The sequence below is a fragment of the Chamaea fasciata genome, unplaced genomic scaffold (genome assembly GCF_029207755.1).
Source record: "Chamaea fasciata isolate MVZ Bird 193981 ecotype frontalis unplaced genomic scaffold, bChaFas1.0.hap1 SCAF_28, whole genome shotgun sequence".
Classification (NCBI taxonomy): Eukaryota; Metazoa; Chordata; class Aves; order Passeriformes; family Sylviidae; genus Chamaea; species Chamaea fasciata.
In genome coordinates, this window is record NW_027094113.1 from 1,195,505 (window position 1) to 1,207,397 (window position 11,893).

Sequence of the window (11,893 nt, forward strand, 5' to 3'; positions counted from 1 at the left end):
GCAAGAAACGTTATGGTATAAGGGGAAAAAAAAACGTAAGAAGACAGTACCTGATCCTCCAAACTGAGTGCTCGCAAGGGTCGTGGGTCTGTTTTTTCCATTAGCCACTGGCAAGGGAAACATCTAGAAAAACAAGGAGATGAGGGAGAAGGGAAGAGAAAAGAGATTTCAGTATGTTGGTTTTACTGTGCCGCTGCAAAGGAGTCACACTGCGGGAGGGGAGGGGGGAAGGCAGCCCGTCATTGATGCAAAAACCTTTCCTCGTGTCCCTGCTCCATGGCTCAGGAGGGGCAGGAGGGAGGCACAGCCCTGCTCTCACACACACATCCCCATGTGCACAACCCCTGGTTCCATAGGGGCAGCTGGAAACCAGCTAAGGAACATCCCTGCTGTGGTCCAAACCAACAGTTTGATCCCAAAATTGCTCACGCTGGCTACAGGTGAGCCCTGGGGAAAGGCCGACCCCATTCATAAAAAGCCAGCAGGATAACGACAGCAAAGCTATTTTATCCCTCAGTGTCCAGCTCCCACAGGAGCCCTGGTCCCATCCCACAGCTCCAGCCACGTGCAGTGCCTGGGCAGGACAAGGGCTACCTGTGGCTCTGGCTGGCACAGGCAGGGAGGGCTCACGGGTGAGCCCCTAGCCTCATGGAGCAGCTCCCACCCTGCTGCTCTGGGGGCTCCAGCAGCACCAGGACCTGACACAGCCCTGGGGCCTGCGGGGAGGAAGCTGCTCCAAGGGCAAATATAGTTACTCATGATTTAAAACATTAATATATTTCACAGAACTGGTCGCTCCTGGGACTTGTTTGCTCTATCAGTGCAGCTTCATTATCACAACTGAGCCTCTCCTGCCAGGAGCTTCCTCAAAAATACTGCACACCTCGTCACCTAACCTGTATAAATATTTTTAATAAAAGTTGGGAGAGTTTCAGAGGCTGCTATTTAATAATTTACATGCACCTGCGTGCAGCAGTAATTCTCCTCCACACAAATGGAGCTTCAGCCAATAAAACAACTGGTGGGAAAACGCTTAGTGAATTAACATTTTAATATCCTTTTTCTACTCAAGATACTTTCACCACCAAGTCATTTGAATTTTTATTATTTTTAGCTTTGTAATGTCTGAGTAACTCAAAAGTTTAATGCTTTGAAGATTAAACAATGTAATGGCACAAGGGCCTACAGAAAGGCAGCGTTTCATGCCCTGACATAGCTGATGTCTGGCTGTGGTCAGAAACATTCCTTTGTACAGAACTGTCTGCCCAGCTTTGTTTTCACAAATGCTGGGGAGGAGAAAAACCCAACAAAAAACAGTTAAATGTGGTAGAGATGCAAAGAGAGCAGTTAAGGAACCAACTGCCATTCATAAAGAGCACAAATTTGGGATCATATATATGCATGTGCAGGGTGTAGATGTTTTACACACGGATTTAAATGAAGGTGTAAACAGTGTTTAGTGTTCACCCTGGCTGCCTGCACACACCTGCCCTCACCTGCCTGCCCACGGCCCCCTGGCCCCCTCGGATGTGCCCCGAGGCTGCTGCTCACCCCAGGGGCTCCCGAGGTGTTTGGGGTGGCCCAGCAGCCCCACCATCAGATGAGCTTTGTTTCCTCAGGAAGTTGGGCTAGAAAATAAAAACAAACCCCAAAGGTTGCAGCTCACCTTCCTCTGCACCGCTGCAGGGCTTCCCTGCGCTCCCCTCCCCCTTGCTGGGCAGGAGGGGGGTTCTGCAAACATCCCCAAAAGTGCTGAAAATGGAACTTCCGTGGCTGATCCCACCCTGCCTGTGCTCACTCCCTCTTCTCAAGACAGGGAAGAAGATTGAGATCAAACTCCTTTTTTGCCAAGTGGTAAGGGGCAGGTCTGCATGTGTGAGCAGGGGGGAAGGGATGCACCAAGAACCGACCAGCAAAAAGCACACTCACACAAAAAACCCCCCAAAAAACCCAAAACAAACAAACAAACCCAGCACTGCTGGCTCTTTTCATCAGCATTTCTGCTCAGCACTTGCTGAGGCTGAAAAACCCAAGGTTTGAGCAGCAGACACAAGTGGAGAAAAGGAACAGCCTTGTTCCATTGTGCACCCAGCACCTTCTGCTTCTGCAGAACAGGAGGAGGGTCCCCCCAGAACAGTGATGTCCAGCACCCCCAAAACACCCCCACCACCCTCAGCCCGGGGAACTCCTCCTCCAACTGCCTGGAGAGAGATTTTGAGGATGATGCAACACCTTCCTGCTCTGCCTCCCCAAGAGGTTTAGGAGTCATGGACCCCATCCCACAGGAGGGCAAGTGGAGATGCTAAAGCACAGAATCCTGGAGTATCCTGAGCTGGAAGAGACCCACAAGGACCATCCAGTCCAGCCCCTGTTCCTGCACAGACACCCCAACAATCCCACCCTGAGCATCCCGTTATCCAAACGCTCCTGGAGCTCTGGCAGCCTCGGGGCTGGGACCATTCCCTGGGGAGCCTGGGCAGTGCCCCAGCAGCCTCGGGGGGAAGAACCTTTCCCTGAGCTCCATCCCAAGCCCTGACACAACCTCATGCTGTCAGAGAAGGATGATGGGGAGCAGGGAGCCCTGGGTTATCCCTCCACACTTATCACTCGCCAACCCTTTGTGCTTTTTGCTTGCTCCCAGCCTCTTTTTCCACCGTGGTGTGGGCTGAAGCTGCCCCGAGGAGCCCAGCACAAGTCATACGTGAAGTGCCTTCGCTGGCGTGTGTCGCTCAGAGGCAAAGTTCATCCACCCACTGCAAATTTCCTTTCTGCTTTTAAATGCAGCTTTAAAAATAAACTGGGGGGAGGGAGGAGATGAACCGGAGCTGGCACCTACCAGGGGACCCAGACATTGAGGAGGGACCCAGGCATGAGCTCTCAAGAGTTGTAATTGGGTCATTACTCGGCCTTTGTTAGATTTGAATAATGTAGATTTAAACGGTTATGTAAAATCCCCTATCTTAAGTCGCTGTATTTGGTTTTTAAAGTCCTATCTCCAGCCTCCTGAGAGCTGACAACAACTTCTGCGTTCCCTCTTAGCTCAATTCCCACCCCTCCCAAAGAATTTACTCTCCCTCCATTTCTCCCTGGGTAAAAGAGGCAAATCCAGAGCAGGGGAAGATCCAAATGCCTGCACCCTCCCCTGAGGAGGTTATAGCCAAGAGACCCCACGCTTCATGCAGCAGACTCCTAAGGAAGAAAGGGAATTTGCCAGAAACTAGGAACATCAAGCAGCATTTTATTTATTGTGCACATCTAGAAGTGCATCTCTTTTAAAATTAAATCAGTGCTCACTCTCTCTCCTCTCCCACCTGCTGAACTCCAGGCTGAACCAACCTCAGGCCTGAACTCCAAACCTGAAATCTATTTTGCAGCATGGAAAGTATCCAGCTGTTCATTTGGGGAGAAGAGGGAGTTTGACTCAAAATACATTGCTAGCAGAACATTTTACACGTGCTCACTTAAGACAGACCTTCCTGACTACAGCCCCAAATGCCCACTGTGTGTGAAGTCAAACTTAAAACTCCACAACTGCTTCGCTATGAACAAAACTCAGTTTTATCATGGTAATGAAGGCGCTGGGCCTTGGCCGGAGCAGGGCACGGCTTCAGCATCCTCCAGCGGAGCAGCAGGAGTTGCTCCAGCCCCGCTTGCTGCCAACAGTTTGGCTCCCACCCCCGGATCCGGGGTTAGAGCTGTGAGAGCCACGGCGCAGCGGGAGCAGCCGCGGGCGCAGAGATGAGCGGCAGGTCCTGTGTGACTGCTCAAGCCCCTGCCCACCCTGTGCTGAGCCAGAAACCCCCTCTGCCAGGCAGCTCCCCACAGCATATGGTTAATACTCTGCTAATAATCATGGCTGTTAACAGCACCTCGCTCCTGCCAGAGCCCCCGGCTGGCACTGGCACATGGCTGCTCCCAGCTCGGCTGGCGCTCAGTGGCACCGACACACCCAGGGCTGCTCCGCTCCCCTGTCCCCTGCCTGGGGTGTCCCTGTCCTTCGGAGCAGCCCAGCCCAGCTAGGACACCTGGGTGGCACCTTCCCACTGCACACCAGCGCTAGCACAGGTGAGACACTGCCTGGGATAACCAGTAACCATGAAAAGTCCTAGAATCCTGGAATACCCTGAGCTGGAAGGGACCCACAAGGATCATCCAAGTCCAACACCTGGCCCTGCACAGACACCCCAACAATCCCACCCCGAGCATCCCTGAGAGCGTTGTCCAAACGCTCCTGGAGCTCTGGCAGCCTCGGGGCTGGGACCATTCCCTGGGGAGCCTGGGCAGTGCCCCAGCAGCCTCGGGGGGAAGAACCTTTTCCTCATATCCAAGTCCTTGTGGTTGAGCATCTCCCGAGAGCACAGGCCAAGAGCAGCGCCCCCCATACACAGCCCGTGCCCGTCAGGCTGAGCTGCAAAGCCTGGCAGCCACCAAAACCCTGCCTAATCAATAGGCTGAGCTGCCCACTCGGGTCTATAGGCAGGATGCTTTCTCGAAAGCTCCTCTCCAGCTTTGCCAGCCCATCTGGGCCTGCTGCCAGGGAGCAGTGGTGAAGGCAGGCTTACAAATTACCTGCACTTTGGGGCAATTAGAAAAGGCAATTTATCTGGGGGTAGAGGTAAGTGTGCTGCCATGCACACCCCAAAGCATCACTGGACCTTTCCTTTGACTCCTGCTCACTTACAGATTTCTTCAATTTTTGCCCTTTTTTGGCAAATTAGGGGCACAAAGCTTTTGGTGAGTGCTTTGGAGTTCATTATCTACCCAATGAATTTATTTATTAAAGAGGGGATGAGTCTCTTCTTTCAGGCCTGGAAGCCCAGCTTGCAGCATCTCACACAACCCTGTCATTTACTGACCCCAGGAACTCATGGTAGGCCGTGCCACCCCCTTAGGGCCTTAAAATTCCCTCCCAGCACAGCAAAACACAGGGCAGGACTGGACCCAGACTGCTGGGGCTGAACACATTTTCCCTAGAAGAAAGGAATCAAAATACTGTTCTGAAGCAAATGCTTCCAGCTGCTCTGAGTATCTCTACTTTTCCCTCCCCTCTACTGTCCTGAGAGGATTATTGAGCCAATGCTCCACTCCTGTTTATTCAAAGAAAAACATAAATACACTGGAAAGAGCGAGCTTTGTGGTCAAAAATCCTGTATCCCAAGGACACAGGGAGAGCAAACCATGGAGCGCCTCTTCAACAGACCCATCCACTGTCTAGGAAGCTTTTCCATTTCAGCTCCTCATCCTTGAGGAGAGATGTTAATATTCCCTTTATGCAAAGTGAGGAGTCGGGTGTGCGGAGATGAGGGTTTGTGAAACAGAGCTGGCTGCGGTCCAGGCTGCGCCGGAGCCCGTCGGCCAGCAGATCCTGCAGGAACGTCTTCAAGTCCTTTGCTGAAAAATGACATTTGCAGGCCCTGACGCCGTGAGCAGTTACCCCCAGCACCTCTACACCAGCCTTGGAGAAGCACAGGATGAGTTCTGGTCCTTCCCAGAATTACACCAGTGGAAAAGCATTGAATCCAAATTTAACCTTTTTGGTGCGGATTCACCTCCAAGGACAGAAACATTTGTGTACAGAGGGACCAGGTCAAGACTCCTCCTGGGAATACAGCTCTAGGCATGCAAATGAGGACAGTTGGTTAAATTGGAAAAGATAGATGGTCTTGGGGGCTTTTTAAAGCTCTAAATGGTGAATGGGATTTGATTTTTTTTTTCCAAGGAAGAGAAAAAGTGAAGCAGGAGCTGCTGCAGCCCCCATCAGGGAGCAGATTCTGGGTTACTGACTGAAAGTGCAGTTGATGGAAAGCCCCAGGGCTCCTGCCAACCTGCAGGACCTCTGAGAGGGACCAAATAACCACAGGAAGCCCTGAACAGATTCTTGGTTTTACAGGGATGCCATCACTGTAGTCCCCGTACCCACTTTAAAACATTCTACCAGAAAAGCTCATTGACAGCAATTTAACAGACTCAGCCTCCCAGTAGAAGTATGAAACTGGGAGAACTGGGCCTCTCCTGCAGGAGGATTGCTCTTGGGGTGCTGAGAGACCCCCCGCACTGCCCCCTCTCCAGCACAGAGCCCTATCAGGACAGGTACAACCCCCAGCTGTAGAAAAAGGTTTATTTCCCAGGACTGAACCTCAGCAGGCAGATGCAGAAAAGCGGCTGAGCCTCAGCACATCCACAGGTGTCACAGCCACCGGGACAGCAGGGGAGCCTAGCTCTGCCACCACCTTTTGTCCCTTCTCCCCCAAGGGGCCGGAACATCAGCCCAGCAGGGCTGTGGGCTGGGTGACCCAGGCTGGGGTGACTCTCATGGCCATTCCCCCTCCTGGAGCTGTTGTTTCTATCTCTGCAGCACGTTTGCTTATCTCAACAGCAAGACACACGCTTTGAGTGCCATGAGGGTGCAGCACACAACAGAGGAACCCAACAGACAGTTATTTGCCTTTGAACACCAGCTCTGCCCTCCACGAGTCACCTGCCAAGGAGAGGCAGCACCACTGGCAGTGCCACAGCGGGATGTGCCAGGGACTAACCCTGCTCTGCTGTGACTAAAGGGACTTCTCCTCCCTCTGAGCTGTGTACACCCTTCAGGAGGAACTCTTAGGTCCTGTTTCTTTGAAAATAAACAGCTCCTAAATGCAGCTCAAGGTTTCCAGGATACAGAAGAGCAGAGCATGGGGAGCACAAGTGTCCAACTCCTGCAAAAGTAACGTGCTGGAGAGCTTGGACACGTTTCAAACTGTGACAAAATAACCTGTGGGAGCAAAAGTTTAATAGTCTGGATCTAGGGAGAGGAAAAAAGCTTGATTAATCAGCTACTGAAGTTACATCTCTGCATGGCTGCAGAAACAGTCACCCAGTGAGCATTTAAACAGAGAACACACAACTCTGTTAATTCCCCCAAAATGTCCCATCCAGAAAAGAAACCTCCCTGCCTTCCCTAGGAGGGAACAACACACATTTCAGGGGAAGAGGGGGAGAGGAGGGGCAGAGGCTTTGCTTTAACTTGAAAATAAACAAGTTGCAGCACATGTGCACGCACACAAACACGGCACATCTGAAACCCATCATGTCCAATTTACAGGCTCACATTTCCTCCCCTGTGCAGCTCCCAGCCCCAGGGCTGCGCAGCCCCCTGGCCGTGCTCGCTCACCATACTGAAGTCCAGCAGGTCACTGAGCTCTTTGTCTGTCCCAACTGCAGCCATTCTCTGCTGCTGCTGATTCATATTCCCACAGACTCAACAGTGGCAGTCCTGGAGAAAGCGAGGGGGAGGGGAGAGAGATATTTTAATGACTACAGCAAACTACCCACCCCATTGATGAATATTTTTAAAAGACAGAGCGGAGGGGCGAGAAAAGAAAAACCCCGAGTGCGTCTGCAGCGTCCAACTCCGGGGCCAGAGCACAGTCGGAGTCCTCACACAGCACCCAGCGGCAGGAACAAGCCTTCTATTGACCAGACACACTTGTATGTTAGTTTTTTGCTGCCAATTCCACTAGTTCAGGCCAATTCTGTTCCTGGCGTGTGGCGAATGAAGGGGGGAAAAGAAAAAAAAAAATAGGGGGAAAAAAAAAGAGTCAACTCATTTATCAAAGGGTTCAGGCAAGTTATCACTCAGGCGCTTGTCTGGCTCGGCTCGCCCCCTCGCCTTCCCCCACACTTGCTCCCCGCAGGAGGCTCTCTTGTCCTTGCCGAGTTTTGTTTAAAAAAAAAAAAAAAAAAGTGAAAAAAAAAAAAAAAGTCTGATGTTACAGCTCTTTCCTTCGGGTCGCCGAGCACCTGCAGCTGCTTTTTCAGGGGCTGTGTTTGGGGATGCCCAGCCAGGCCGTGCTCAGTGAGAACTGAACCTCTTCACTCCCAAAAGGGACTGGAAACAAAAAAAATCTTGTTTTCGGAGTGTTTTTGCAAAAATAAAGCCCTCCAGGCAACCTTGCAAGATAGGTAAATATTATTCTTCCTAATTTTACAGATTATTTTTTTTCAAAAGGGAGATTGATCTTTTTTGCCAGCTTGCTATGATAGAAAAATATTTCTTTGGGAGGGAGGAAGAGAGGCCAGGGATGAGATAAAAGATTCCCTTTTTTCTTTTTTTGGCCTTTTTTTTTTTTTTAGGAACTCATTCATGGTTACAAAGGGCAGCTGGCCAATAAATTTAACTCATTAATCGTAAGCTTTAAAAAAAAGTAAAAAAACCCACCCAAAACAAAACAAAAAGAAAACTCCACACGATCCAAAGTGTTTGTAGGCTCAGCACTACATTTCAATGAAGTTTCATTAAAAAAAAAGACTGAAATCAGCCCAGAGTGTAAAAAGCCATCACAACTATTAAAAAAAAAGCCCGGGAATTTTCTTTTTTTATTTCTTTTTTTTTTTTTTTTAATTTTTGTATTTTCTTTGAAAAGCCTTTTTCAAGTGTCATCGGTGCATCTGGTCAGTGTTTTTAAAGGCACTTTCCCAGCCTTCTGCCCCGGTGCCTCAAGTGGGGCTGGGGGCATGAGACCCGTGGAAGGAGGGAGGGAGAAGGATTCATCTCTTCCCAGCCCCCCAAACCCTGCACCCCTGAGGCATCCGGAGACAACGTGAACAAAACCCTCGGCCGCCCCAAAGCCAGGCTCGGTGGGGGTTATTTTTATTTATTCCACGCACACTTTCTGACCCCAAAGCAGCCCGCGGGGGTCGGGGCGCTGGGCCGGGACCCCCTACCAGATGTCCCCGCGCCCCCGGGGTTCCTCCCCAGCCCGGACAAAGGCCCGGCTGCCCCGGGACGGGGGTGGGGGGGAAGTTGTTCGCTGCCCCCGACCCGCAACCCCCGCGCCGTAGGGAGGGGTGCCGGCGGGCAGCCCCCGCCCAGAGCGGGGAGCGCAGGAGGGCGAAGCGGGCCCCAGGAGCCCCCTCCCCGCCGGGGGGGAAGCCAAAGCGGCCGCCCCCGCGCTGCGTCCCGCGGCTCCCGCAGCCCCCGAGCCGGGAAGGGGCTCAGGGACCCCCGGGAGGGGGGGGCGGAGGCGGGCCGGGGACGACCGGCGGACTGTGCTCGGCTGAAGTTCGCAGCAGGACCGAGCACCGGGCCCCTCTCCCCGGCGGGGACCCGCACACCACCCGAGCCCGCCCCAGCGCTGCCGCCCCCCTTCCTCCGGCCCCGGCAAACTTTGCCGAGGGGACAATAGCGCCGAGCCCGTCCCGTCCCGCTCCGCGCCGGCACCCCGAGCACACCGAGCGCTCCGAGCCCCGCCACACCGGCACCCGCAGCTCCGCAGCCCCGCGCCCGCAGCGCCGGGACCCCCGCTCCGCGCAGCCCCAGGGCGGCGCGGCCGGGTTGGCTCGGCTATTATTTTATTATTTCTACATTTTATTTTATTTTATTTTTTTACCTGTTCCAGGCCCGGCGCGCCCGGGGCAGGGGAAGCGCATGAAGGGTGTCGGGGGTCGCGGCGGGGGCGGGGGCGGCCGCGGCGCCCAGGCCCGGGGGCGGCGGCGGCGCCTATTGTTCTCCGCCGCCGGCGGATACAATGTAGCGAAGCGGCGCGATCGCCCCGCACCGGGCGGCGCGTGCGCCCCGGCCCGCCCCGCGGCCCCGCCCCGCGCCGGGCCGGGCCCTAGCGCTGCTGCTGCTGCTGCTGCCGCCGCCGGGGCCGCCGCCGCTCCGCCTCCCGCCGCTGTCCCGCCCGCCCGCCCCGCGGCCCCCGCATAGTTCCCCCCGCGGCGGCGGCAGCGACGGCGTCTCTCCCCGCAGCCCCCCCGCGCCGCCGCTGCCGCCTCCTCCCTCACGACTCGCGGCCGCACGCCCCGCCCCCGCCGTATCCCTCCGCCGCCCCTGCAAGCAGCGGTGAGCGGCGGGGTGATGGCGCCCCGCGCGCGCCTCGCGGCACCGGAGGCACGTGGCCGCACCGGGGGGGCGGGACGGGGCCGCCGCGGCGCGGCGGGGACTCCGGCGTGGCGGGGACTATATTCCCTAGCGGAGGGGGACGGGCGGCGGGGGAGCTCAAACGGTGACGACACGGGAGCTCCGCGAGATGGACTGATAAGGCAGAGGGGCTGCGGCCAATGAAAAGATTCTGCTCCTGTGACTGGCAGGTGACGCGGCCAACCAGAGCGCGGATCGTCGCGGTCCCCGCCCACCGGGCTCGGGGGCGGGGCGGCAGGCCCGGGGGTGGCCGCTGGTTGCCGTCGCCGCCCGCAGCTCCCCCCGCGCCGCCGACGGGGCCCCCGGCGGGGCAGGGCCGGGGTCCCTGCGGGTCCCGCCGCCGGAGCCCCCGCCCGGCAGCTGCTGCCTCGGAGCCGCCGCCCCCCCGGGACCCTCGCCGAGGGGCCGGAGGGGCCCGGCGGGACGTGCGTGGTGGCCGTGGCTCGACCACGCCGGCCGCTCTGGGGGCTGGTGGGGCCGAGGCAGCCGGACTGGGATGGAGAGTTGGTGTGTGACATCTCGGCGTCGCCTCGTAGCGGGTTGGATGGGGAGAGGCCTCAAATTTCGTCTCGTTCTGCCCCCTGGCATGGCCATGGATACTTTCCACTATCCCAGATCACTGCAAGTTCCGTCCAGCCTGGCCTTGGACACTGCCAGGGATCCAGGGGCAGCCACAGCTGCTCTGGGCACCCTGTGCCAGGGCCTGCCCACCCTCACAGCCAACCATTCCTTCCCAATCTCCCATCCATCCCTGCCCTCTGGCAGTGGAAGCCATTCCCTGTGTCCTGACCCTCCATCCCTTGTCCCCAGTCCCTCTCCAGCTCTCCTGGAGCCCCTTCAGGCCCTGCCAGGGGCTCTGAGCTCTCCCTGGAGCCTTCTCCTCTCCAGGTGAACAGCCCCAGCTGTCCCAGGCTGTCCCCAGAGCAGAGGGGCTCCAGCCCTTGGAGCAGCTCTGTGGCCTCCTCTGCACTGGCTCCAGCAGCTCCACGTCCTGCTGATGTTGTTCCCCAGGGCTGGGGCAGCTCTGCAGGTGGGGTCTCACCTGAGTGGGGCAGAGGGGCAGAATCCCCCCTGCCCTGCTGCCCACGCTGGGGGCTCAGGCCAGCACAGGGGGGTTCTGGGGTCAGTGCCCCTGGCCGGGGCAGGCTGAGCCTCTCACCCACCAGCACCCCCAAGTCCCTCTCTCCACGGCTGCTCCTGATCTGTTCTTTATCCAGCCAGTGCTTTTGCTTGGGATTGCCCTGACCCATGTGCAGAACCTTGCACTTGAACTTGTCGAACTTCACGATTTTGGCACAATCCCACTTCTCCAGCCTGTCTAGGTTCCTGTGGTTCCGCATCCCTTCTCTCCAGTGTGTGACCCCCCCCCCCCACAGCTCTGTGTCACCAAGTGCCCTGGATCCCACTGTCGATGTCACTGATAGAACTCTACATCTCCCCACCCGTTTCCCTGCCCACCTGGCTGTTGCAGCCAGTGCTGGCACTTGGAAGCAGCCGGCAGGTGCTTGGGATCAAAGGTGCCAATGGGACCGTGGAATGTGTGTCTTCCTGGCTCTGCGGTGAGGGAGTTTGTGTCATTCTCTGGGCCCCTGAGAGCTGCTTCCTCCACCTCTTCTCCAGTAGGTTTTTAGAGGAGCTGGGATTGGGCGTGGGGGTAGAGAGATGATGCTTTGCCCAGTTACACGTGGTTCAGGAGGTGCAGGAGCAGAGGCATAAACACATGGTTGCAGCAGGTGTGGGCAGGGGTTCACCTCATCTCCCTACATCCACCCTGGATCCCAACACAGGGATTTTGGAGGAGCTGGCAAAAGATGCTGCTCCTGCCCTGCCCAGGCAGCTTCAAGCTCATCGTTCAGCCGAGCTGGTTTGGCTTTCCCTGTGCCTGACCCCTCTGCAGCCAGATCTGGGGCCAGCTGTCACCTGCAGCTTTGGGCCATTTGGCTTTTATTTTCTTTTTTTTAAAGCGGAAAGAATTGCCCGCATTTA

At 56.0% G+C, this 11,893-nt stretch overlaps 1 protein-coding gene across 8 annotated transcripts in view; it reads right to left on the bottom strand.

Moving 5' to 3' along the window:
* TCF3 (transcription factor 3) overlaps positions 1-9,538 on the bottom strand; it is an 84,487-nt gene extending 74,949 nt beyond the window's left edge. For 3 of the 8 annotated variants that reach the window (XM_066205690.1, XM_066205688.1, XM_066205687.1), the window contains exons 1-3: positions 9,375-9,535; positions 7,157-7,258; positions 51-123 (exon numbers count right to left, since the gene is read on the bottom strand). In XM_066205690.1, coding sequence (XP_066061787.1) covers positions 51-123; positions 7,157-7,231 — 148 coding nt within the window. In that variant the 5' untranslated portion in view covers positions 7,232-7,258; positions 9,375-9,535. Of the gene's footprint in view, positions 1-50; positions 124-7,156; positions 7,259-9,374 lie in introns of all 8 variants that reach the window. The other 5 variants (XM_066205684.1, XM_066205683.1, XM_066205689.1 and 2 more) reach the window with 3 other exon arrangements.
* Positions 9,539-11,893: the final 2,355 nt, after the last annotated feature.